Source organism: Leptinotarsa decemlineata, unplaced genomic scaffold, assembly GCF_025532065.1.
Source record: "Leptinotarsa decemlineata unplaced genomic scaffold, Ldec_3_MD MMD2_tig00026354_RagTag_RagTag, whole genome shotgun sequence".
NCBI classification, from domain to species: domain Eukaryota; kingdom Metazoa; phylum Arthropoda; class Insecta; order Coleoptera; family Chrysomelidae; genus Leptinotarsa; species Leptinotarsa decemlineata.
In genome coordinates, this window is record NW_027412702.1 from 12,034,121 (window position 1) to 12,061,347 (window position 27,227).

At 32.6% G+C, this 27,227-nt stretch overlaps 2 protein-coding genes across 3 annotated transcripts; one reads left to right on the forward strand and one right to left on the reverse strand.

Annotated features, from left to right (window-relative positions):
• Positions 1-250: 250 nt before the first annotated feature.
• On the reverse strand, positions 251-12,568 carry mdy (diacylglycerol O-acyltransferase). Its single transcript, XM_074184333.1, has 10 exons — positions 12,474-12,568; positions 12,183-12,415; positions 10,925-11,053; positions 10,779-10,873; positions 7,416-7,468; positions 7,254-7,359; positions 7,052-7,195; positions 6,678-6,991; positions 3,951-4,223; positions 251-867 (listed from the first exon to the last, which is right to left on the reverse strand). Exons 2-10 carry the CDS (start codon positions 12,287-12,289, stop codon positions 634-636), a joined length of 1,455 nt encoding a protein of 484 aa, XP_074040434.1. The 5' UTR covers positions 12,290-12,415; positions 12,474-12,568; the 3' UTR covers positions 251-633.
• Positions 2,137-25,497, forward strand: NaPi-III (Na[+]-dependent inorganic phosphate cotransporter type III). 2 transcript variants are annotated; one of them, XM_074184332.1, is made up of 10 exons: positions 2,137-2,258; positions 17,556-17,718; positions 17,774-17,899; positions 17,953-18,195; positions 18,248-18,604; positions 18,656-18,979; positions 20,449-20,587; positions 20,893-21,078; positions 22,939-23,091; positions 25,119-25,497. In XM_074184332.1, exons 2-10 carry the CDS (start codon positions 17,649-17,651, stop codon positions 25,219-25,221), a joined length of 1,701 nt encoding a protein of 566 aa, XP_074040433.1. In that variant the 5' UTR covers positions 2,137-2,258; positions 17,556-17,648; the 3' UTR covers positions 25,222-25,497. The 2 variants fall into 2 exon arrangements, with proteins under 2 accessions (XP_074040433.1, XP_023023453.2); XM_023167685.2 differs by lacking the exon at positions 2,137-2,258 and adding an exon at positions 14,553-14,679.
• The last annotated feature ends 1,730 nt before the right edge of the window (positions 25,498-27,227 follow it).

The following is a 27,227-nucleotide window of genomic DNA, read 5'->3' on the forward strand; positions in this document are numbered from 1 at the left end:
CTTATATATATTAGCTGTGACAGACAGAATTCTGAGGAATCTTTGTCCTTACTAGAGGAATACGAAAGTAATTTCTTGATTGGTGAAGTTCACACTCATAACATTTTATCAAGTAAATATTTAGGGTGCCTGTCCTGTTTTAATCTTTTTGACTGTGAAATTAAATCCAAATTATAGTAATGAAAGCAAAGGGAAAATTATTTTAAAATTAGGATATCAAATGGTACAAAACAGAAAATGAAATCACACATTTGAAAAAATTGACAAAATATATATTTCACTTTCGACATGGACATTTATAAATATCTACAATAGCTTTACTCCAACAAGTGTAAAATTTTCCACAAATATGTAAATAATTCATCTGTAGAGAGAAAAAAACAACATTTGACTTTTTTAAAGCACCTGGTAAGTAGTCTGAAGACATGAAACTGCATAAAATTCGAGACTATCAATATAACGATAACAAGAAAAAAGAGAAATGTGATGTAACAATTTCATTAACTTTATCTCGGTAGAAAAATATAAACATTGCACCTATAAACTTTAACGCTTATAACCTGAAAAAATACAAATATATAAAAAACGCATTTCTCACCAATTTATACAATTTGCAATTATTATCGATAATCTTCATACGTGTGAATAGTCTTCTAGCAACGACTCCCCATACCTCACCATGATATAGTCATGGTAGTACATCATGATACAGAGGGGTTGGCCTAAGATTATGGATGACCAGAACACCAAATTTCCAAACCTCAATCCGTAGGTCCGCTCCACATATTTAGAGACAAAGGAGAGCGGAATTTGTCCCATCATGCCCATGAAAGCCCATATTTTGTATGTTTTCAGAGGAACACTTACCTAAAAACAGTAATCGTAAAGCCATTAGCAAAGATTTTGTAGTTTTGTGAGATAGTGAATTATACATGCATATATATGTTGAACCACAAATGAGTAAAAAAGTATTAAGGCATTATACAACATTACAAAAATACAAATAAGAACACATGCATAGAAAACAATATAAAACTAGTCAATGTTTGAAAATACAACACAATAATTGAATATATACGAGGTCTGTTAAAAACAACTATGCGAATGTTCAAATTTCACGGGCTATGTACATTCGATTAGCGATTTTATATGTTGGGGTACACTCGTCTCGAACATATGTTCGCAGTTTCAGCTATTTAACATGTTTAGTTTTTTGGTGAGAGGCATAAAAGTTAGAAGTTTTTCGCGTGTTCAGCGATTTTCTGCTATAAAAAAAAATTAATCAAAGAATTTTCATAAAATTTTGTATAAAAAATGGAATTGAGTGCTAAAAAACACTTGAAATGTTGACGGTGGCATACGGTGATTGTACTCTGAGCCAGCAAAATGTGTACCAAGTGGTACAGGCTTTTCACAGAAGGATTAAGAGAGGTAGTCTCAAGGAAAACAATATTTCTATTTAGTATTGTAGGATATGATCAAAGATGTGATATGCCTTATTTGGAGTATGATTAATAGGGGATTGACTATCATAATTAAGAATTATCATGAAAGCTCAATTTTGTTTCCTTTGAAGAATAAAAACGAAATGGATGAACAGTAATGAAAAAGTGAATGTTTTATAGTTTTATATACAATTAAATTTGTCCAGTAATAAAGGTTTTTTATGATTCTTCAAAATAAATTGATTTCTATTCCTAATGTTCTGTAATATATTGTACATGTTTGAAAAATGTTGAATATTCATCAACAATCACACTCAAATATATCATTTGCACATTTTTTCCACATTTTCTATATATCGTCCAATAATATGAATGAAATTTTTTGGATTATATCCAGGCACTATTTGTTTGTTCCTCAATAACATAAATTAAAATTTTTAATATTCAATTTCAAACCATTGTCTTGTACCCATCTGTAAATAATATGTAGTTCTTCATCTATATTTATAAATGTGAAAGTAACTCTCTTAACCCTTTCTATATGAGGGTGTTTTTTTATGAAGTACTCTCTGTACGCAGGTTTTTTTATCTGACGTATAAGTGCGACAGTCGTACTCAGACCAATTATAATGAAATAAAAATGCAAAATATTCATTTTATTCATAAGAAAAATCAATCTATTGATTCACAAAAAAAAATTATAGATAATTCTACGGTTTGAAGAAAGAAAAAATAAAGGAATACTTTAAAAATTCAGAACGTCTTTTTGGTGTGATACAACTCAAAGCAAGGTGTCACACACAATCCGCACTGGTAAGTTATTTCAGTTCTTTTTTTATTCACAGAACATACTGCACACCTTCTAACGGAGGGTCTTGCAATAGATTTGGATTTCGGTATCTTTTTTATGAAGTGTCTTGCCGTGAGTCGTAAGGGTTAGTATAGAACAGAATTTGTTTCATTTTCATCAGATTCAATGTTATCTGGCGGTTCATCATGTTCTGGCTCATCGTCGAATCCCTCTCCATCTTCACTTTCTTCACTACTGAAGATACACTCGTTATCATCCAAGTCAGATAAATTGTTGGCTATATTTTCCAACTCTTTTTGGGTTAAATACCTGCGAGACATGTTTACAGTGTTTACTCTTTGACAAAATGATACTGACTGAAACACGTGCCTTCAAACAGTAATATTTTACCTATCAAATGCGCAGCCCCTGAGGTTGCAAATACAGAGTTATATTACTCATGTCCAGCTCGCCGTATTCCTGAGACACTCGTGAAGCTGTCCATTATTATTTAAACTTGTACGACACTCATACTCACATGGACGTACGTATACATACAGCACTCATATAGAAAGGGTTAACAGTCATTCATCTCTGTTTCCCCGTACTGGTAAATCCTAGGAAGCTAACATTTGGTATATAGTCGCTTCTTAGGTCTTACCCCCCGTAGGGGTAAAAGGGGCGCGTTAACCTTCTCATCACTGTTTCTCCATACCGCTAAATTTTTGGAGGCTGAAATTTTGTATGTATGTTCGTTTTATGTTGTAGATGTGCAATAAGAAAGAATTTTCAAATATTCCAACTGGTGCGCCAGACGCGGAGAAAAAGGCGCTTTCATAAAATATAGTTAGCTCTTCATCACCGTTTCTCCATGCCCTATTTCAGGTGGGTGAATTTATATTTAATATCAGCATTGCACCAGTGCGGAGCCGGGGCGGTCGCTAGTATATTAAGTATATTTAAAACAGTTGTAATATTATGTCAACTCCATAAATGAAGTGTTTATCAGCAAATAAATTAATTTTACAGTACTAAGAGTGCATTCATCTATATCTAATATATATATATATATATATATATATATATATATATATATATAAATGGATGTTTGTTGTTGGTTGGTATTGTAATGAAACTTGACATGTATAAGTAATTTTTCATAGAGAAGGTTTCTAGGCTATCAATTTTTCTGTAACTCGCCACTAGATGGCGCTGTAGAACAATTTTTTGAAAGCACTGTTCTATAAAGCTGCGCACGCCTAAGTTCGTTGATTCTGATTCTGTCAAAACATTGGAACAGCAGCGATACAGCAACATAGTACTAATTAGTACTACAACTACCAAATTCTACGCGGGCGAAGCCGCGGGCAACAACTAGTCTCTTTTATAAATATTATGTATAAACTTAGACCTAACACTGTACACTGAGAAACGCCAAACACGTATTCCTCAATGGAGGCAATAATAATTGGTAATTTGGATTTTATCAGTTGAATAATAACATTTCCGCCTAAACCCATTTTCAACAATTTTTGTATCAAGCAAATTTCTATTCATGGCCTCGAAATCTTTTTTCACATCTAAAAAAAAAACCCAATGGTATTTTTTTAATATCTATTTGATTTTTCCAGTCAAACGAAAAGTCTTTCAAATAATTTTTTTTCTCACGAAATCCAAATTTAGACGTTGTTAATATTTCATTAACATTCACTTACCATATATTCATGAAAGAAGGCACTGATAAAAAATACAGCCACGCCACCGATGAATTTGCTGTACCCCATATCTATCATCGGAAAGTACAGATGCCTCACCGCCCATCTGTGCACCGGAAGGTTCCACTTGCGCCAGAAAGTGTCCATATTGTTGGCGTTCCACCAATCATCGTAGAAGCTCCTGTCTGCAAAGTGCAATATCTCTCCGAGCAGGTTGAGCCAAGAGTGGAACACAACGTAGAACATACAGAGCCAGGCAAGGTGGTTTGGAATCTAAAATCATTCAATAGAGCTGTCAGGAATAGAGGGGGGGGTTACATTATTGAAGTTGTACAGGATCAACAGATGGAATTCCGTAACAATTCTTCGTCATGATTTACAACAGGGTTAATGTAAACTTTCTACCTTAGGAATCCAAAAGAAAACTGCAATGATGTGTAATAAGGTGATATAGAGACAAAAAGAGAGAGAAAAATACGTTTATTGTCTTAAGAAAACAAATTCCCGTTGACAAACGTTTTAGAGCTATGGTAAGAACAATATAAAAATGAATCAATTATCGAGAGTAATACCACAAGACCTCAAAATTTTATTTTATCGATAACTTTCTTATTATTTAGCAATGAAAGCAAGTTGCATGATAAAACTGCGACTCGTAGGACAAGATATTGACGCGGCTAGATGCGTCACAAGTATGTCGCTTATTCTTTTTTGATTACATTGAAATTCAGAGTAACGTTTACATGATCTCGAGATTTCTGGATATCATATACAAATTGTTGGTATTCAAGGTGGTGAATCAGTGAAGTATGGCAATTCGTTTTTCATTTCTATCTCTTGTATCTGTGTACTGTATTAGTGAGTTTTATTTGATTTAAATTTTCATGTGAGTTATCTCAGTATGGTTAGGGTCTACTTACTGTCATAATTATAATATGAAACTAAATTTCTGTAGAAGCATTTATGCAAAGTTTTAATATTTATACACAATCATATTCAAATATTTGATCCCATTGTTTCAATTTCATTAGGTTAGGTTAAGTTAGGTCCAATGTGAGTGGGTCTATTCCACCCTCCACCGCAACCCGCTAAGGTTCCATTCATTAGGACAGTGACACTGATTGAAATTGTGAGAAATTGTCACATATGATTCAAGAATAATTACTCCTGGATATTAATTTCATGGATTTCATTCTTATCGATGACAAGAAGATTGCTGTTAGGAAGGAGCATTAATTCGCTGTAAAACTTTGTTTCAGAGGCCGAGCTTTCAATTCTTTCATCATTTTATTGGTTTGAAAGAAATATCTGGTTTAAAACTCTATTTCGGAGGCCTAGTCTTCAATTTCGTTATTATTTAATCGCTGTGTGAAGTTCTAAAAATTGAAATGTCAATTTTACATTAAGGATAATATTATTCAGTTCAATGAAAGCTCGTTAAAGTTGCACCAGCTCTTAATCTTTTTCCATGAGGTAAGGGTCATAAAGCAATGTGGAATTCAATCGTTTGGAATGTTCAGAAATCAACAGATTCAAGAATTGGAAACATTTATGGAATGTCCAAATAGAATTGACTAATTCTCCTTTTCAAATTTATTTTCTAATGTTGAAATTGGTATTTAGTTGATAAGTAAACTCAACTACATAAAGCGCCAAACTTGATGGCGAGTGATTGCGCAGGTATAGACTCTCCCAACTAAATTACTATTGAATTACGATAAGCCCCTTGCTGGTCAGTGTCGTACATATAATTAGTTTCAATTAGGGTAGCAAATGGAACATGACTTCTTTGTAATTTCTTTTCATACTTTATTTAGTATTATAGGTAGTACAAGTCATTAAAATGTTATATAGTGATACACAAAAAATAAACTTTTGTTAGGAGATGACATTTTTCTCAAAAACAACACAAATTATTGAGATAATCCCTAACGCCAACAGCATTCGAGGACAAGTAATGATACACCTAGTATAGAGCATTTGTAAGTCTTGCAAGAGCTCTAGGCGGGGTTACATTGAAAATGAGTTTGTGCGCATGGGAGAGTACTTGCCATCACGTTTGGCGTTTGCTATAATTTGTTTATTGCATATCCGTTTTAATGTGTTTACTACTTAAATAAACCAACAAACTATTAGATATTTCTTCATTATATGCAGTGAAAATGAGCACTTTCATTCATTTAGTAAAAAGGAACCTACGACATTCAAATCTATTATTCAGAATTAAACAATAATGATGTTGGTAAATTGCAACTTCAATCTTGGACTTATTGTTAAATTCCGAATTTGAACTCTGAATTAGGTTAAACTCTGAATTTTAATGAGTTTCCACTTTAAAATTGGAATTTTGTGATTTTTTAAAATCATTTGTGGCTTCTCCCAGACAACTCATCAGTTTCGGGTTGTCTTTTATCTAAAATCAGTTTTTTCCTTGATCATCTGCCAACCTTGTTCAAACGACAACTCTCAGAAGTAGAAACTTGTGCAAGCTAAGGACTAATAAGGTCTTGCCTTTTAACGTGGTGCGATTTATGAAAGACATGATCTCAGAATATATGTGAATGAAAAATATCACTTCACGTCATTAATACCCCTACAGGGAATCTACATCTGAAGATAGCAACATTTCAAAGGTATAACCAAAAATTTTTTTGAGCATGCCTGTGCAATAAACCGAGAATGTCATATTTTATCCTTGCATTAATATAATGAAAAATATATACTTACAGCTAATTTCAGTAATCTCTCCGTTGCCCTAGTATAGTCCATGTTGCTGAAGGGAATAAGAGAATTTTTGACGGACGGTATCATGTATTGCTGAATTATACAAAATGTAATTTGTACCCCAATCAAAACCTCAAATATCCGTTTCATGAGGAATCGCTTACGTATACGATCAGTTCTTGGGAAATTGAGTTCGTAACACAAAGTTGGCACACACAGAAAGTAGTAGAGGTCCTTAAGGTTCAAATTGTCGGGGTACTGTACAAGCTTCTTCAAATCCTTCTTTTCTTTGTTTTGTTCCAGTTTATTAGATTTGCCTTTGAAAAATAAAGTTTTCAATTGTAATTTTCATGATACGATTTTAATTTTAGACTTACATTTTTTCAAATCGGTAGAGGACAACGATTGTCTTCTTAATTTGTGAGTTTGTCTCGCTGTTCGGCACCACATATTCACTTGGACATAAGACCACAATTTCAAAAAAAGAATACTATATAGGGTGGTCACACATGAAGCTCCAACTAGAAGAATGCATGTTCAAGAATATTCTATAGAAATTATAATTTCAGTTGTAATTACCTAAACTGAAACCATCTTTAATGTGTATAATTATCATAGGCAACAATATTAGTACCAATAAGTTAGTTATGTGGACAGTCATACCTAGACTGGATTGTATAATTTCCTGAAAATGACAAAAATTTAGCAAATTTAACAATATCAAGGTGCTATAGATCTTACCGCTGCCAGACCTTTTTCGGTCAAAAGGCACAAAACTACAGGAACACATGAATCTGCAAAAATGTTTATTTTTAAAACACAGTCCATATTATCGTCATGGTACTTGGCTTCAATTTCATAATATAAAACTTATTTTTGAAGTATTTTGCTAGTTGTCCTATTTTTGAAACAGTAGTGAATATTAGAAAGCTACAAAATGGAATATTTCGGATCACAAATAATTAACTCTTGCTGAAAACTGACACGTATCATTGAAGCACGCACACCTTTTTACAATCTTCTAACTACTTGTTCAACTTGATTTCAATGCCTGGAGGCATCCATAAGAGGATGACACCCAAATCCATAATTCCAGAAAATAGGGACTCTTCTGAAAAAGACTGGGTGCCGAGGATATCACATATAACATCAGATTGAATTTTCATAAATCTCTGGGTGCATTTAATGTCACTATGAAAATTGTTTCAGTGATTTTCTCCTGGGAATACGCTCATTCTAAATCTAATTTTATGTCCCCCAACTTTTGTGAAAGCTTTTCAGCATTTGTTAAAAAAGAAATACTTCATTGATGATGGTGAGTAATTTTTTTATTTTCATAAAAAAAGCTATCACTTTTTTTTAGTTCAAAATGGTTTTTACTTCTCCATATGAACTTCTATAAGATCATTTATGACTATTCTGACAATTTGTTTCTGTCTCCCTGATAAAAAATAAATGCAAAGATGTAATCAACTTTGATGTATACAGCAATTGTGGACATAGATACCTTCAGATTATGGTCTATAATCCATGGAAATACAATATTTTATAGGAAAGTTTTGGCTTTCTAATTCCTCATCTTTATAGAAAAATTGTAGGAAAACTTTCAAAGGAAAGAAAAAAGCAATTAATTTCAAAATAAACTCCTCACAAAGATATGTAGTTACTTTCAGATACAAACTGGAAGAAAAAGATCTATCGAAACAACTACTATCATATAAACATTAAATTACACGAAAGAAAAAGTACTTTCGAAAAGACTACTTTTTATATAAACAATGAATTATATAAAAACACTTTTTCCTATTCAGTTTGCACTCAAAAAATTCGTTATGGAAATTCAATCAGATATCATTCATAGGAACACTACACAGATTTGTGTATGAAATGTATAAAATTTCACTTCATGAAACACTGTCATCTTCAATGGTGTACATCGATGTTTCAGAATAAGAACTTGTCTTAGGAAACACTCAATTCATTCTTAAATGACTTCATGTCTTGGATAAGGCAAATCTACTTTCCCCCCATGCCCCTTCCCGGGTTGAGTGCCCTGAAGTAAAAGCTTCTCCCCCAGCTATTTAGCGAGAAAAACCTACTACCCCACTCCATCCACCCCCGTTCTCCGAGCGGTCCTCAACTTATTGGTGGGCACTTCAGCAAGATGATTGACATCTGACCTCTTTTGGTCGAAAGTCAGCCTTTAGGTGCTATTCTTTCGCGATCGGTAAAAAGTGTTTTGTCTGACTATTCCTAACTGAATTTTTGAATGGGGGGCCCCAAAAACTAACCGGCGACTATTGTTATTAGCCTCAAGCGTTTCTCAGTGAATCTAAGGATAATTGAATCGCGGTCGAGTTGTTCTGCGGTGAACTTGCCTGACGGCAACTTGTGGGGGTAGTCGTAGATTCTGTTTCGTCGGCCTTGGTAAATCTACTTATGTCACGATGACAGTACTTAATGATATTCATATGGTTATTTCATCAAGTCCCAGCCATAGGAATCTTGTTTGAATTGAAGGGGGTATATTTTTAGGAGAGAATAATTTTTGAGAAAGAATGGTTTTGGCTTTCTACTTCTCTTCTACTTGAATTCGTAAAGTTATGAAGGAAGTGAGTGGTTCATCTTGTGATGTTATCCAAATTGGTGCTAATGAGGCAATAAGACGAGTTTCTTATTCCAAAACATCAATGTCTACCATTAAGGACGAGAGTCTTCCATGTTGATGAAATTTCATCTATTTCAAATACTGAACTGTGTAACCTTCACGTGAATGATATCTGATTCAATTTTGTAACGAATGTTTGGAGTAAAAACGGTATTGTTTTGAAAATACTTTTTCTTTCTTGTAATTTAATGTTTATAAGAAAGTAGTTGATCTACTCACACACATGATCTACAAATATTTCTAAAGATCTAAGGACAATATATACGAGGTGTGTTCCAATAATTGAAAATCTATTGTGGCATTTGTATCGCCAACAGCATATGCAGGAATAACTTCTGTGAAGAATCCTGCACTGATACCTTGTCGGATATAATCCAACGCCCTTCATGGTATTAGCCAGGGGAGTAGTTGTTTTCTGATAGGTGTCAGTCCATTAACCTACTGTGTAGGGAGTTGAGACTGGCCTGAACAAATTGTTCTTAGATAATTTGATTTATAGCCAGTCTTCAAGTATGCCCACCGACTATATGTGAAAATATTTCTAAAGAGTTAATTTTGAAATTGATTGATTTCTTCCTTCCTTTGTAAGTTTTCCACATTTTTAATATATCCATATCAATTCAAATAATTTATAATACTCATATTTGAGAAAAGAGTATACATAGAATTTTGTTCCTCGGATATTATTTGACTGAAAAATAGATTATTTTTTAAATCTATACATCTATGTTAAAAAAGTATATAAATGGAAAAGGTAAAATTTTGTGCATTAAAAAAAAAGTTGTGATGGCAGAATCGTACTACTTGTTTCTTTTTGTTATGAATTGTTCCAGTACAAAAGAATGTTTTGAAGTTATTATAATTATTGCTAACGGACTGCCAATAGCCACGATGCTCTCTGAGTGACTCAGGGAGTTGACTACCCAGAATACGAGACTAGTGACCAAAAAAAAATGTTTATTAACAATTTTGGACACATCAAGTATTAATGCTAAATCAATGTATGTAGGTATATTATTGAAGAATACACATCCAATGAATAGTATGGAAAGCTTTAGCTGGAAGTTGTATGATGGATATATATTTGTGAGATATATGTAAATAAAATGAAAAAATTCCAACAACAATGGGGATGAACTAAATCAATGTATTTAAGGGTGATTGCCCCAAGACTGCAGACTTTGGAGAACCGCTTAAGAGAAAATTATACTTATTTTTAAGTATTCTCAATTGAGCAAGAATTGTATGAGTGAAATTCACACCAGAGTATATGCAATAATAAATGAACTTCTTTTTTTAGTCCCAGATCAATTATTAGTAATGTTAATTCTCAATACTGATGAAGCTTTTCATCATCATGTCAGATAGAGTAATCTATGATAGTGTAAATAATCACTGTTATTTATATGTATACATTCTATAAAAACATTACGCACATAATATTAAAACAAGCGAAGGATGCTCCGATCCCGACTCATCTTGGCCTGTCAAAATAAGGAACCACTGAATTGGATCGATTCTTATTCCATATCTGAAATTTCATTAGTGAGTTAAAATATTGATGAGCTTGCCAGTAACATACTTGATGAAGTTTTCAAGTAAAAGTCTAATCCCTCCTATACTGAGCAGTAGGAAAGCCCAGTTTACAAAACCTGTGAAGTTGTCGAAGCCAGATGCCCATGAAAACAAGGAGTCCCTTGGTTTGTGGCATCTGAAAAACAAACTATTACAAATAGTGTTCATGTTTTTGAATCTGTATTTGTATTAATATCAATTATTTTCCAATTTATACATTTATGGCAACACAGCAGGTGGTACATTGTAATATCTACTTTGTCTAAGATGTAAGTGTGGCCCGACCGCTCTCCTGTTTGTTAAATATGTTGGGCTACATTGTTTTAATTCACTTTTTCTTTCATTTATGTCTGCATAAAATTTCCCTCTTGTATAAGATAATAATAATAATAATAATAATTTTTATCAAATATTATGTCATCCTTGATAAGACTAACATTTGATATGAACTATCACAATAGCTGAGAACCTATTTGCCAAATTCAATAAAGGAATTCAAATCTGATAAAATATTTGACAACAATACAAAAATATTCTTATTTGAAAATAATTATAGTTTTCAAGACTATTTGGACAATAATTCCAGACACTTTTTGTTTTGAAATATTATTTGTCCTGTTTTTAAATTTGAATATATCATGTGCTGTTGTTATATTTATACTATTATTTATTTATGGCTAATTCATACATCAAACTTTTATCTTTGTATATAGACTTTGTATATAGTCTATATACAAAGCTTTTACTTCAAGAAAGTTGTAACGAGTGGAATAGGTCATAAGTACACAGCACATTTACTTTAATGGGTGGTGTATGAAAACTCCCATTTATTTACATTGTAACAAAGTAAAAGATGACATAAAATATGTATTACAATACATATTGTAATATCTGGATAAAATTAAACGTGTAACAGTCTAGAGTACAAGACAATCTTATTACCGCCAATACACATTATGTATTGGATTTATTGAATCGCTATATATACACTAAGTAATGCAATGGTTGATATAGAAATTATTACTACTATCTTACACTTAAAATGAGATTGTGGGTTAGGCTCTGGACCTAAAGCTTGAACCAATTTAGAAGGCATACCAGCATCATTAAACAATGTGTGCCCTGCGACTTTGAGGCAAGAGGCAAGCCACTATGATCTTGAGATTAGAGGGAAGTGAAGGTGTCATACCACATAGCACTCCTATTATCATTATTACTATTATTATGTTCACATTGATATTAGTTGATTACTGAGTTCAACTCACGGTTTGTCTGGTTGCTTTCTCCTCACTTTATTTTCCTCGGCTGTTATTTCTTCGGCTCTAGTAACACTTCTTGTCCTTCGTCGAATTCCTTCAACATGCTCAGACATTTTTTGTTCTATTTTTCAATTCCACAATGTTTCTGTTCGAGTCATAACAATCTGATTAAACTGGAGAAGGTCTCGTAACATGTCTCGTATCATTAACCTTTGATATTGTTATCAGCTTCAGATTATCTGAAATGTATCACAAATAACTATGTTCAAAAAGATATTTTTAATTTACTTGCCGCACCTTTTGAAGTTCGAAGTTCACAAACGACCATAACCTCACCTCAGTTACAGATTCCTTTTTTTTAAGTCTTAGAAATAGTTTCCTGTAAAAACAACAAAAAATAATTTTGACTTTATTTTCAAACCGTTTCTCAGTCATCGCGTTTTTAACAGGCGTACCTTTATATACAAAGGTTGTACTAATAATAATTTTTATTTGGAGAGTTCTAATGTAAGAGAAATAAAGCGTTTGTATTTGACTTACAATAATAAGAAGGAAATACTTATAGGGCAAATGAATTTTTGGAAAATAACTGTTTCGATTTTCTATATCTCTATATACACATTCATCTAGATTTTGTATTGGTAGTTATCATTCTTTCTTTGAACATTTTCCATTCTATATATACATTATTGAATTAGTACACTCTGGTGGATGAAAATAGGATAAGATAGTGTTTGAAAAATAGTTCACATCGTCCTCTGCTGATAATGTTCAAGTCCGTGTCTAGAAGAGTGTTACATTTCCGATGGATAGGAGTCAAAAACAAATTACAATCTGAATACTTAAGCATGAATGTTGTAGAATTAATTTTTTTACGGTTCTTCGAAAAAAAAAATTTTTTATTTAACAGATGCAACTGAAAATTTCAAAATACTTCAAATCACTTCGTAATTGTTATTGGTTTAAAAAAAATACTGAGACCCAAATAATCATGAAATTCGTAGTTTTGAACAATTTTTTGCTCTGAATTTCACATTTTTGCTAACGTTTTCAACGGAATTCATTTTAAATTATGATTTCATAATTCCCGTATATATTCTTTGAAATGTCAATAGCAGCAAATCATCCGCGTTTATAAACTTCTTGCTTCAAATAACCTCGTAAGAAAAACTCCATCGGCGTTAATTCGGGCAGTCGGAGTGGCAGATATATCAGTTTTGTCCTATATCTTTGGCCCTGAACATACGCATTCTTTTACTTTAAGGAATTCTTAAAGAATAAAAGTACTCATTCACAGAACGTTTATTAAATTAAAAAAAGTAAGAGTAAATACCTGGTGAATAAATACTGCCCCTGATTCACATTGTGACAAATTTCTTGAAGTAAAAGTTTGGTGTATGCATGCATCAGACATCAGTCTAATAGTTTGAAGCTACATTCAATACAAATTTTGTACGTCATAACGCTTAGAGTGAATTCTAACGAAAATGTATTATTAGTGATTTAACCGTGTTAAACAATTGTCTTCAGGTGTCATTTTTTCTTTAATTTCGAGATATTCTCTCCCCGAAACTTTATGAAAAAACATTTAAGTACCTTAATTATATATTACTAATGATTCTATTTGAATCATTTTGATTTTTCAAGTTGTTTTTCAAAAATCGTAAAACTATTTTTGAACGTTGCAATACTCGTGTTTGAAATATCAAGCTAAATTTAAATTTTGTTTGAAATAATGTTTGTTGCGGTACCAAAAACTAAACATTAATGTCATAACCTCAACTGTCATACCTCATTCCTTACCTTTTTTACCTTTTTCATGATATATCGTACTTAATAATACTTTTCATATTCAAATTCCAATAAGGGTGGCGGTCACCAAGGGGCGGAGGAGGAGGAGGTATGACAGTTGGGGTTGTGATAGATAGATGACCCCTTTGAATTAAAAATCGATTTTTAAGCATTTTATTCTCAACAAATGTGTCTTGAAGATATTCGATTCGTTTCGTTTTCGGTGCGGCACACTGTATAAAACTCAACATCAGGACGTGTTATTCAGAAAGATGTATTAACTGTTACTTTCAATTGAAAATATATACCTATTATTTATCAAAATGCGACTCTAGCTCGATAGAGTTTGTTCTATAGGGTTAATAAAAGATACAACTTTTCAAATGCCTTCGATCAAAAAAAATTATTTCTGAATGTTAGTAAATGATGAAGAACTTTCATTCATGTTATTAACGACCTAATTCAAAGCAACAATCAACGCCAGAAAAATATCATATGTTGCGGACTTTAAAATGGTGTCATTTATTTTCACACCCTGTCCTCTTCTACGCCACTGACTCAACCCCTGACCAACAGGTAAAAATTTCCGTCACCCTTGTTGAACTTCCCCCCGCGCAATGTTCGATTCGGCGCAATCAGCTCCAGTTTGTGACCCGAACTTCCTCAATATGGCGTTATGAAATTTCTGTGAAACTACGATAAAATCCAAAATGTAAATACCAACCAGTAGATTTGTTCTTTGTTAGTTTTGTCAGGAAACGCTAGTTTAGTTTTGCATGCGAATTTCGCTTCAGTAGCTCACCAGAAGGATAGAAAACTTTGCACGTGTTTAGGATCCAGCTTGGATCGATAACGGTTGCGAATATCTTTATACTTATAAAGAGAAATTTTGCAAAGCAGATACTTGCAATTTGCAGTATCTTATGCGAACACCCTACACTGCTATTCATGCCAGCCTGAATCTTGAGAGTTTCACTTATCAATATAAAAAAAATGTGTATGAGGCCGGATCAATATATTTAGTCACATTGTGAAATGTGCTGTCTTTTCCTAACCTATTTTGCTAATTCGCAGTGCCATATCTTTCAAGAATTTATTTCATCTGATCACTGCAAAAAGACCCAAAGGTTGAAATCGATAACATGAGAAATCAATAAGGATTTTTTTTCCATCAGTATGTCATTGGAATATCTAAACTGAAAGAACACCCAAAGTGAATGATATTCAACTTTATTATTGAAGATATTCCATTCAATTGGGACAATACTTCACCATTTAGCTTCGTTAATAACATTTTTTAAATTTTCTATGAATTCCAAATTGTCGGAATTTTATGTTCTCAACCTTCGAGTTTGAAATCGAGAATTTCTTTTTCAATAAATTGTCGTTTGCCGTTCAACTTTTCAAAACAAGTAATGTTTCCCTGATCATTTGTCATTGATATTTGCCGGGTCGAAAGTAATTGTTGTCGAAAAATATCCTCATCCCAAAAATGTTCAATAGTTAATAAAAAGATTCATTTAATATTGATTTTTGTAACCGATCTGGAAAATTATATTTTTCAAACTTGGCTACAATATGGTTTATGTCGTTTGTTATTGTTTATCTTGGAAACTCTCAAGAGTCCGACAATGCAACAATAATAATAATAATATCAACGCGACATATCGTGTTGCATTGCATCCAAATTTAGAATATAAAATACTATAGGTTGGTTGTGAAAAATATGGTGCTTTCGTAATTCTGTGATAAGTTGTAATTGTTTGAAAACATTTCATTTTCAGTAAATCTACCAACTTTCGGAAATATTTCTCGTACCAGTTTCACTGTAGAATATAATACATCAATTTCGAATTGTTCGAGATGACATCTCAAGAAATCGTTAATGAAAATCGTGTACATTCAAACAATTGAGTCAAAATTATTTGAAATTGTAGTTTCATTTTCGAAATTAATATTGTTGCAAAATCACGTCTTTTCCTGCGAAAAAACTAACTTTACTGATATTTTGTCTAAAACTTTTTATCCACTTCCTCAGTCATGCGATATTTGATAACCTAAATTTTGATTTCAGCCTTACGAAGTGATGTTGGATATCAGCATTAGTGAATTTAGATTTGCAGTTGTTTATTATAAAAGATAGTTCAGTGAAAAGAAATCATTCATTTTTGACCAATCGGCATATTGAAAATGGACTTTGGAATCACATTTCACATGACACGTGATGGTTCATTACAACTTCGATTTGAAATAAAAAGAATAATAGGATTGCACAGCATACAGGAAAATTCAAGAAAAAAAAAATAAACTTCTACAATCTGAAAAAAAACCCAAATAATCGTAATGGGTAACTTTATATAGGTGTAGAAAGGGCAAACTGTTTAGTACACTACGATAAGTTACTGCGTATATTCATTATATTATTCTCAAAGAAAAATATTCTGTTTATCAGTAACTTTTATTTGATAATTTTGCCTATAGAGAAAAAAGTTAAGATTTTTATAGGGTACTTATCTTAATGGGTGCCCGACCTAAATCTTTAGAATTAAAAATCTGTTGATATTTCGCAGTACCTACTCTCCAGGAAAGTTTTCCTTTTTTCGAACCCGTTCTTCAGATCTCAACAAAAATTTTCAAAATGGAATTAGTCAATGAAACTCTCATCTTAAAAAAAAGATTTTTGTTTACTAACAAAATCACATTTCATTACTGGGAAATCGGAGTTTTTCTTGTCATTCTACCTTTTTAAAACGTTACTGCGATTGAAACAATCGAATAATTTTAAGATTTCAATCCTTCACAGGTGATAATTTTGTTCAATTCAGAATAATTGTTGAAATCCGTTTGCACAGGTTTTTTCGCATTAAAAATAATCAAAATTGTGCACCGAATGACGACAATTTTTGTAGATCGAGAGCTTTGTGTACTTCTGTTAGACTCTTTTGTCCAAGATGAGGAAGGTCAGCATGTGAAAATAAAAAGCCATGGGACTTAGAAAGTCGCTTAAATCGGAAAAATCTTGCCATTTTGGAGTTCATTAAACTGACGTTTTGAAATTTGGAAAATTACGATTCGTTCGGGAGATATTCGAAAGGAACCAAAATTCGCCAATTTCGTTTTAATTTTTCCTGACCTCATTTAAGAAGGTATTGATTTTTTTCTCATTTCTCATTAAAGTTGTAAAAGATGGCATTTACAGATACTCAATCCGACGTTAAGTCTCCGAGAAACCAGCACCAATTTAAATTTTTCATATAGACCGGTTAAAAGAATCACTGATGTATAGTCTTAATTGTTTAATTAGTGAATTTCAAAACGCCATTTAAAAAAGCTCTAAAATGGGCAACTTTTTGCTAATTTACCCGATTTCGTTTGTCTTACGATTTCCGATACTGGCCCTCCTCATCTTGAACACGCTGTATATGTTAATACGTTTTAGATTTGATTTGTTTTGTCATTTTCTATAATTTTGTATTCATTGTATATTGTATAATATTTTCTATCATACATTGCAGACTTTTGTGTGACAGCAATTAAAAAATGGAAATGTAAAAGAACAATAACTATTAATTGGCATTTTTCTTTCAGATACCTGCAGCTCCTCCATTCAAGATGGACGTTCTTTGAAATTAACAATTGAAACCATATTTATTTTTTCTTATTATCATAACTAAAACAATTATGTTGGAACCGTACTCTTCCGAACTATTATGGCTTGTCATTTTGGGTTTCATAATTGCTTTCATTTTAGGTGAGTATGCTCATAAACACAATGTCCTCCAAAAAAATCAAATGAATACTTTCAGCTTTTGGTATTGGAGCCAATGACGTTGCAAACTCCTTCGGTACCAGTGTGGGATCAAAAGTATTGACAATATTCCAAGCGTGTTGCTTAGCAACCGTTTTCGAAATATCCGGAGCAATTCTAATCGGTAAAAACAACTGAATTAGTTATACGCTCATTTAAACCAATCTAAATTTTTAGGTTATAAAGTATCTGACACAATGAGAAAAGGAATATTAGATGTAAACGTTTACCAAGATGCAGAAATAGAGTTGATGTTAGGTTCCATTAGCGCTCTTACTGCCAGCGCCACCTGGCTGATGGTTGCTACTTTCTTCAAGCTACCAATTTCCGGAACACACAGTATAGTAGGCGCAACGGTCGGATATAGCTTGGTCATACGCGGAACCCAAGGCGTTCAATGGAAAACTTTAGGCAAAATAGGTCAGTAAAAGTAACTTACGAGAAATAAATCGCAGCCTAACCTCACTTTTAGTTGGTTCCTGGTTTATTTCTCCGATCTTGAGCGGTGTCACGTCTTGTTGTATTCTCTGGATAATAAAAAGATTCATTTTAACTCGTCCTGATCCTCTGGAAGCAGGGTTGATATCCTTACCGCTCTTCTACAGCTTCACAATACTCATAAACGTTTTTTCCATCATCCACGACGGTCCGAAGTTGCTGCGCATGGACAACATTCCTCTGTGGATGGCTCTCACAATAAGCGTAAGCATCGCTTTGTTTTTCATGGTTGTAATATGGTTGTTCGTAGTACCTTGGCAAAGGAAAATGATAAAGGACGACATCAGAAGGACGAAAGTCCCGGTCAATTTCGACATCGGCGAGTCGACTGGTAACTTCTTTCTCTTATGTGAGTCGCCAAAGTTTAACTCTATTGTTTCAGATACTTCCCCCGAGGGTAGTCCCAACCGGAAAGCGAACAGGAATTCTGCGCTACTGGAACGTCAATTAACTGTTATATCGGAAAGTACCGAGCTCCAATCGCTGGATCAGAGCAAAATTACGGCTGCGAAATACATTTTTCCGATCCAGACAAGCGAAAAAACTATTTTCAATAACGCTACCAAAGAGACTGCCATTCATAAATACGTTAGACCGACCGAGCTTAAACTAGTTGAAAGTACTACCGTGAATCCCACCTTGTCTCCTAGTTCCAGCGGAGTGCCGTTAATAATGAATAAGAGCTTCGGCAACCAGAGTGATCCAGGTAAAGAAATTATTGAACGCACCTTGTAGCATAGCCCTCTAAAGTTTCTATCCATGACGATAAAAAATCATTTCTACCATTTCATTTATTTGATCTTTCGAATCACTAAATTTTCAAAATACATATTGTAGATATAATGAAAAGTTGGAACTTCAAAAAAGATTATCGGTGCTATAATGAAATCTGGGAAAACTTATTGAATCATTATGTGGGTACAAATATATTAATATTTCAAAAAGGGCACTGATTTCATGAATCTTGTTTAAATGATGTGAATGTCACATGGCATCGTCGCGTCATATAATCTAACAAAAAAATATGGGAATTAATGTTTCATTGATCTGAGAGAAAAGATAGATTGATGTTCAACTTTAATGTTATCTTATATATTGAATAAATTCCGTCTATCAAAAGTAATATATTCTCCCCTGTATATCTAAAAAACCAAATTATTGATATTCTTATTATTGTTCGACATATGAGATAATTCAAATAATGAAGAGTGTTGTATTGAACGTTTGAAAGTTTTCTTTACTTTCTATATGTACTGAATTTTAACGTTTGTTTGAAAGTGGTTGACAATTTTTATGGTGAATTTTACTAGTTCCGACTTTTATTGTCTAATATGATACTAACATGATTTGAAATCTCTAAAAGCACAAATAAAATTAGAATGAATAGCTAATATATCAATTATATTAAGCAATAAAACGTGAAATGAAAATACAATAAAAGGAATAAAATAATCAAGATAAAAAATAAAAATGATCACAGCGTAGAAAGAAATAAAATAGAATAAACACAAAAAATGATTTCAAATCAGATTACTTCATGATGTTTCTATTGTTACTTTCCTAATTTCATTTGCTTTAATTTCTTTTTTTAATATTTTGTAATTGTTTACTCTTATTCTTTTTCATTTATTTTTACTCTGTGGTCATTTTCATTTTTTATCATGATTATTTTATTCATTTTATTATATTTTCATTTAACGTTTCATTGCTTAATATAAATGATATTTTATTATATTATCATTCAAAGAAAAGTCTACATATTTTTCTGAATGAATATTTGTAGAAGAGAAATTCATTTCGGATTACCAATACGTTTTGGGAATTGTTTTTTTGGTTATTTAATATTTTCTGAAAAAAAATTAATAACAAATTTGAAAAAAGGAATGAATATTAACAAATATCTCTTGGTATTGTAAAATTGTCTTCATTACTTACTTCTGCATTCTTATCATATAAAATATATATTGAATATATTTTGAATTCATAATATTTTATTCCTATAATTTATTTGTATATTTCAATCTATGACTGTGGCCTCCAAAGAGCGTTACCTTTTTTAAAAATTTTTAGAAGACTCAAAGTTTTGGGAGAATGTACTTGCATTAACACAAAAAATAATGATTGAAATGTTCTTATAACTTTTTTGCTACTGACCGTTTTCATGTATTATTCCAGGGCGAGATTCATGTGTCACAGACGTTCAAGAAATTCCAGATATAACACTTGAAAATAAGAGCGTTTCGAAATTATTCAGTTTTCTACAAGCTTTGACCGCTATGTTCGGAAGTTTCGCTCATGGGGGAAACGACGTAAGGTCTGTGTAAAACAAATTTGTTGAAAATGAACAGTGTTCTAATTTTGATGAAATCTAAGCCCTTTTCTGTGTTTTTGACAGTGGTCTGGAGATTTTTATGTCTGTTTCGTTTACTGTTGTAAACATCATCAAAGGCAACAGACATAGTTCTCTAATTATCTTTACTGATGTAGTTGCCTCACCACCTTTTATAATGTCTACCGCAGTTGTAGACAAAACTTCATGCATAAAAACATGCAGACCACGACCAACAAACCCGGAAAATAGTTTTGACACTATTCTGATTACCAGTAATTGTTTTTCAGTAATGCCATTGGACCCCTTATCACTCTTTGGTTGATCTACTCTGAGGGAACTGTGCAACAAAAAGCCGAAACGCCGATATTCATTTTGCTGTACGGCGGACTTGGTATATCCGTGGGGCTTTGGTTGTGGGGAAGGAGAGTTATCGAGACGATTGGGGAAGATTTGACAACTATAACCCCATCTACGTAAGATTATTGCAACCTAAAGTACCTACTTATGAAAATTGCATTGATATTTTGGAGATTATTTATTTTTATTGAAATTGAATTTGGTCAATTTACAGAGTGTTCAAGGTACAGATATCTATCATGGGAATCTCGTAAGAGATACGAAGATGTTTAATTTAAAGAAAAATTGCGCAATTCAAGAAAAATACTTAAAAATCTGTTAGAAAACGAAATTTCCCGTTTAGTTTTAATTTTTGTTCCCAATATAAAAAAAATGGCAAAATAAATTTCACATTCTCATTGCTGATTTTCAATCAACGCCTCTTTTAAGAAGGCAGTGAGAAATTTTGATCACAACTTTTCGTTTATGAGAAATCACCACCAAATTAATTTTTTATATACCCATATTCATTGAATATAATTTTTTATTATGAATAAAACAATGTACCTACGGCATAATATTATTCTACAATAATTGAATCTGATATGGTGTTTATCAATATTCTTTGAAAGATACTTTTCATGAAGTCAGTATTCCTTTCTCTTCTGAATAATTAGCAGAATTTTTCAGCAACAGTTTTTAGATTTTGAGAACGGAAAGGGTTCCCTTTCTTAAAGAAAGTTAAGAATATACGAGGTCTGTTAAAAAAATAAGGTTAAGGTTAAAATTTCGTTGGCTACGTACATTCGGTTAGCAATTTTCTTATCTTGGTACACTTATCCCGAACAAATGTTCACAGTTTCAGCTGTCCAACATGTTTAGTTTGTTGGTGAGAGGCATAAAAGTTAAAATTGTTTTGCGTGTTTGCCGATTTTCTACTATCAAAAAAAATGTATCAAATAATTTGCATCAAATTTTGTGTAAACGATGGAATTGAGTGCTCAAAACACTTGAAAAATGACAGTGGCATACGGTGATTGTACTCTGAGTCAGAAAAAAGTGGTACAATCTTTTCACAGAAGTTCGAAATGATGTGAATGACGACGCTCTTCCTGGACGCCCCAGCATATCAACAAACCGATAAAAATATTGAGATAGTGAATAAAATTGTTATGGAGAATCGTCGAATCACTATTAAAAAAGTTGCTGAGAATGTCAGCATATCGATTGGCTCAAGCCATGCAATTTTTTCGGAATTGAAGCGTGTGGCAGCGAAGTTCGTTTCAAAATTGCTGTTTCAAAAAAACGTAACTGGTAACGTTAATGACAACCAACATAACTTTTCAGGAATAGTCAACAACGAAGGCATTAATGTTAGTGTTTTGACCATGTTTTATTAATGAGAAATACGCAGTCTTTGATTAAGTTTTCCCGTGTCCGGGGTAAGTCGTACAAACGTTTTAAGAATTATTCATCGAAATAATTGGGCTCTAGTTTCAACTAGTGAATGCTGCAGTGAAAGTCAGAAGACAAATCTCATTCGACCGTCGATGTCGAAGCTTCTCTTTGCAACTAACCGCCTTAGAAGGCCTCTTTTATCTTTGAGATGACATCGTGTTGGGATGATAAAAACTTTTACCATAAAATTACCTTGTCCGAAAAGAATATACTTAGTATCAAATAATAGAATTATCAATCATTGAATGGAACTGGCCAATACTTGATGAAAAGCCATATCACAACTAACTGATAAGATTTAGTTTGATTGCCTAAGTGAATCCGCGGTTTTGTGAATCTTATTAGTGAGTTTTGAATTTATAATCGGTGAAATACAATCGTCAAAAGACGATCAACATGGTTTTGGTTTGAATATGTACATTGGGATATTTGGAAACACATTTTATAGGCCCTCTTTTTCATCATTCCTCCTACATTTTCCGAGATCCCCACGATAGAGATCCTTACCTGGCTCACACTGTATATTTATTTGTTTCCAGGGGCTTCACCATTGAAATTGGCTCAGCTTTCACAGTATTATTAGCAAGCAAGGTTGGCATACCCATTTCAACTACGCATTGCAAAGTCGGCTCTGTTGTCTTCGTTGGCTACTTTAGTTCATCAAAAAAAGGCGTGGATTGGAGTTTGTTCAGGTAGGAAAGGTTTTCGTAACTTGGGCAAAAGTAAAAGCAATTATATTGGTTTTTGCATTTTCTGGATCACCCCGATCGAAATGAAAATAGTTTTTTCGGCAGAAGAAAACTCATCAAGAATTTTTCTGGACCCCCCTTTAGATACAGTGACTCAAAATTAAAATCTGTTTTCATCAGGCAGACTTTTTCTGTCGAGTATGTTTTTTTTCACAATAGACCATATCAGCACAAAATTTTATAATGAGAGATAGTTTTGAAGTTTATATTTCTCTCCTAAGTCAGATGAATTCTTAACGTAATGATGAAATTTCGAATTTTTTTCTTCATTTGTGTAAGAAATCAAAAATTCATCCCAAATATTTTAGAAATATTGTAAACTTGTTATTTTGTTGGAATTTTTAAATTAATTTATGGTTCGTATTTGTTCACTCCGATAACCATGATATTTTATCATATTTTGAGAAACCAGAGTAGAATTCCGTATTTCTGACAAATCCACCACGAAATGTTAAATTTTCCTTCAGTTGAAAGAAATTATTATTTTCAGATAATAATTTCAAATTCGATCGACATATTGTTTGGATCCTCAAAATATTTCATATTTTGAAGAACTAGAGTAGAATTTCATAATGGCAGATCAACCTAATTGAACTTGAAATGTAAAACAAAACAGTGGGATCAATGGAAGAATAATGTACTGAGAAAGAATATTACTGGAGTTTTTTCCCAACACCGAACCGTTATTTTAACACCTCGACACGTGTTTCGATCACCAAGTGATCAAACTCAACTTCCTCTTGAAGATGATCACTTTGTGATCGAAACACGTGATGAGGTGTTAAAATAACAGTTTGGTGTTGGGAAAAAACTCCAGTTATATTTATTACTACACCAAAGGTTCCAAACAGTGCATCACAAGTACTGAGAAAGAGATCATGAATTCTGCGTATTTAAGATTAGAACGACTGGCAGTTGACGTCATCTGACCTAGCCGCGTTCGTCGCTATAAAATATATGTTAGAGTATTTGTTTAGTTTCAGCCATCATACTGAATGAATTATTTGTGATACGAGCGTAGCAATTAACTTGATACTAAGAAAATTAAGCGAATATGAGCATCATCGTCTGGGTCGGATAAAGTCACGCGGAGGACAAAATTATTCTTCAACTGTCCACAATCCTTTCTCACAAATCCTTGACAAAGTGATAAAATTTCGAAAGATATGAATATTTTCAGATATTCATTTCACATTCGTTTATTGTAAAAACATTGCAAAGTATATGACTTTGCTACTCTGAAAAATGAAAACAGAAAATCAAACTCAGAAATTAACAAACATATACATATGACAACTGACACTAAATGTCAAATACGCAGAGTAACCAACTAGAATATGGACAATATAAACAATAGAATTCCTCCTAACGACGAATAAACAGAGTCGCCAACTCAGAAAAAATGCAAGTAGGTACTCAAAACAAAACCCTTATTCGATATGGTTCTCTCCACAAATCTTTATTAGTTTTTAAATGTGCAATATATGTGTGTGTATATATATATATATATATATATATATATATATATATATAAATATATATATATATATATATATATATATATATATATATATATATATATATAAATATATGTATATATATATATATATATATATATATATATATATATATATATAAATATATATATGTATATATATATATATATATATATATATATATATATATATATATATATATATATAATATATATATATATATATATATATATATATATATATATATATATATATATATATATATATATTAGTATAATTGTACGTATTTGTTTGTATATATTATGTTTTGAATCTGTTAAAGTGACAAATTTGTATCTTTTTACTTATATGAGTTGTTTGTCGACTTGTCCCATAACTTGTAAAAAGTCTTTTGAATGGACCAATAAAATATATCTATCTATCTATACACTGAATTGTATTATACAGTAACTGAAGATAAACTTTTTTTTTCAGGAATATAATATCGGCTTGGCTGATCACAGTTCCCATAGCAGCGTTATTATCTGCCGGTACCATGTTGTTCTTCAATTACATAATTTTAACAAAAAGTTACTAGTGCTGATGTCTCCGAATGATGTTATAGAACCCCTTTTAGAGTACTATAATAATTCGTAAAAGATAGGGATAGTTTTATTTTTTTCAGTACGATCTGAGAAGAGTTCGTTCTTAATTTCGATTAATCCGATGCTGATTTTATTAATTTATCCCATTGATTATTTCGTCGACCTTATAAATATATATTTTTGATAAACGAATGAAACTCATTGAATGTTGCAAAATCTATTGTACGTTGAGGTTTTTTATTGATCCGAATAAATTTCTTTCTATTACATTTCGACTTTTTTCATTCATCATCTCAGAAGCGTGATAAACAATGATGAATGTCTTTAGATGTTCCTTGAAACAAGGTTTGATGTCACTTATACTTTGACCAACAAACTTGCAACCTTGGTCAGTCAATTATACTTAATAATATAGTGAAAATACTTTTACCTCATTGGTGGTTCTCAACGGATTACAAATGCTCTGTCTCAACTCAGTTCTTCTAAGTGGAGCTAGAAGCAATATATGTGACCAGCCCAAAACTCAGAACCCATGCATCAAAATTGTTCTCAAAATCTAGCTTAGTTTAAAAATCACTATTTCTTATCCATTCAAATAAAATACCTCAGTTTGACATTTTACCTTTCCAAGCTGAAAGGCAAGGAGTTCTGAACGGACCCTTGAGGTATCTATACCACCAAAGAAAACGGTCTGAAATCGATATCCAGAAAAACACTATGAGTACATTGACATATATATTATATCCAATCATCAGAGGTTGACGTAAAATACGGCGATATGATTTTTCCAAATCAATTCAGACAAGAATTTGGATTTAAGTTTTGCTTATCCTTGATTTCAAAGTACCGGGGGTTGCTTTTACCCTGGAGGTGGTTGCTATCCCTTCTCGGAGGTGAAAAATATTTCACTGAAAACAAGTCCGGAAATGGATAGACCGGACAATTCTAAGAAACTTTTTGTATAAAGTTTTTTCAGAAACTCAATATTTTTTACCTTATCGCGAGTGAAAGTGTCAACTTTTGAACTAATAAACCCCACAGTTTTTTGCTAATAACTCAAAAAGTATTTTATCATAAAATTGTGAAATGTGATTCAAAGTAGCCAAAGAACAATGTATTAATCTGATTGAAGAAAACTACTTATATTTCACTTTGATTATATATCTACCTACTTGTAATGTTTGATTTGATTCTTTCAAAATGTTTAGCTTTGACAAAAAAGTGAGCTTGCAATTTTGACCAAGAAATTAATTTCACAAATGAGTAGGTATTTATGACTAATCTAAAACTTCAAATAAGCCATTGGATCCTTGGCCGCTGGCTTTCCGAGTAGCCGGCCTTCGCACTCTTTGCGAAAGGCGCTTTCCTTGGTTTGGGGAACATTTTGCATCTCATGTAACTAACTGGATGTGCCGCTACAGTTCGCACACTTCGCAGGCGTGATCCTGGATTTCTCACACTCCCTTGTTTCGTGCTGCTTTCCGCACTTCACGCAACGGATCATTGCATGGCAACATCTCTGTGAGTTCCCGAAAAATTGGTATCTGTGGCATTGCGAAATAGTACCTCTGTTCTGCATTTGCGGTTCTACCCGCACTACGAGTCTTCAACTTGTATATCCTTTCTTCCGTTTTTGCTAGTTTCATCAGGAAGAGCGGCAACGTATTTCTCGTTTTTTTCTATGCAATTCTGTAATGTTCGTGGACGGTGAATTCATGAATTCTCAGGTCTTCTTCAACGAAACTCACTCCTACGTTCTCCGGGACTTCTCGGATTCCTCGTGTAACGGGTTCTCTTTTTTTCAGAGTGTGAATGTGGAACTCCACTCTGTTTTCCTCAGAGAATCGGGCGGTCTTCCTCCTCTCTTTTTCCTTCATGGTGTGTCTATGAATACCGTATTCAAGTAAGTTTGCCTTGGTATAGGCTATCTTTCGCCTCTCTAGTTCTGCGGAGATTTCGTTCCACTGCTTGGTGTCTCAACACTATTGGCGGTGGTTTG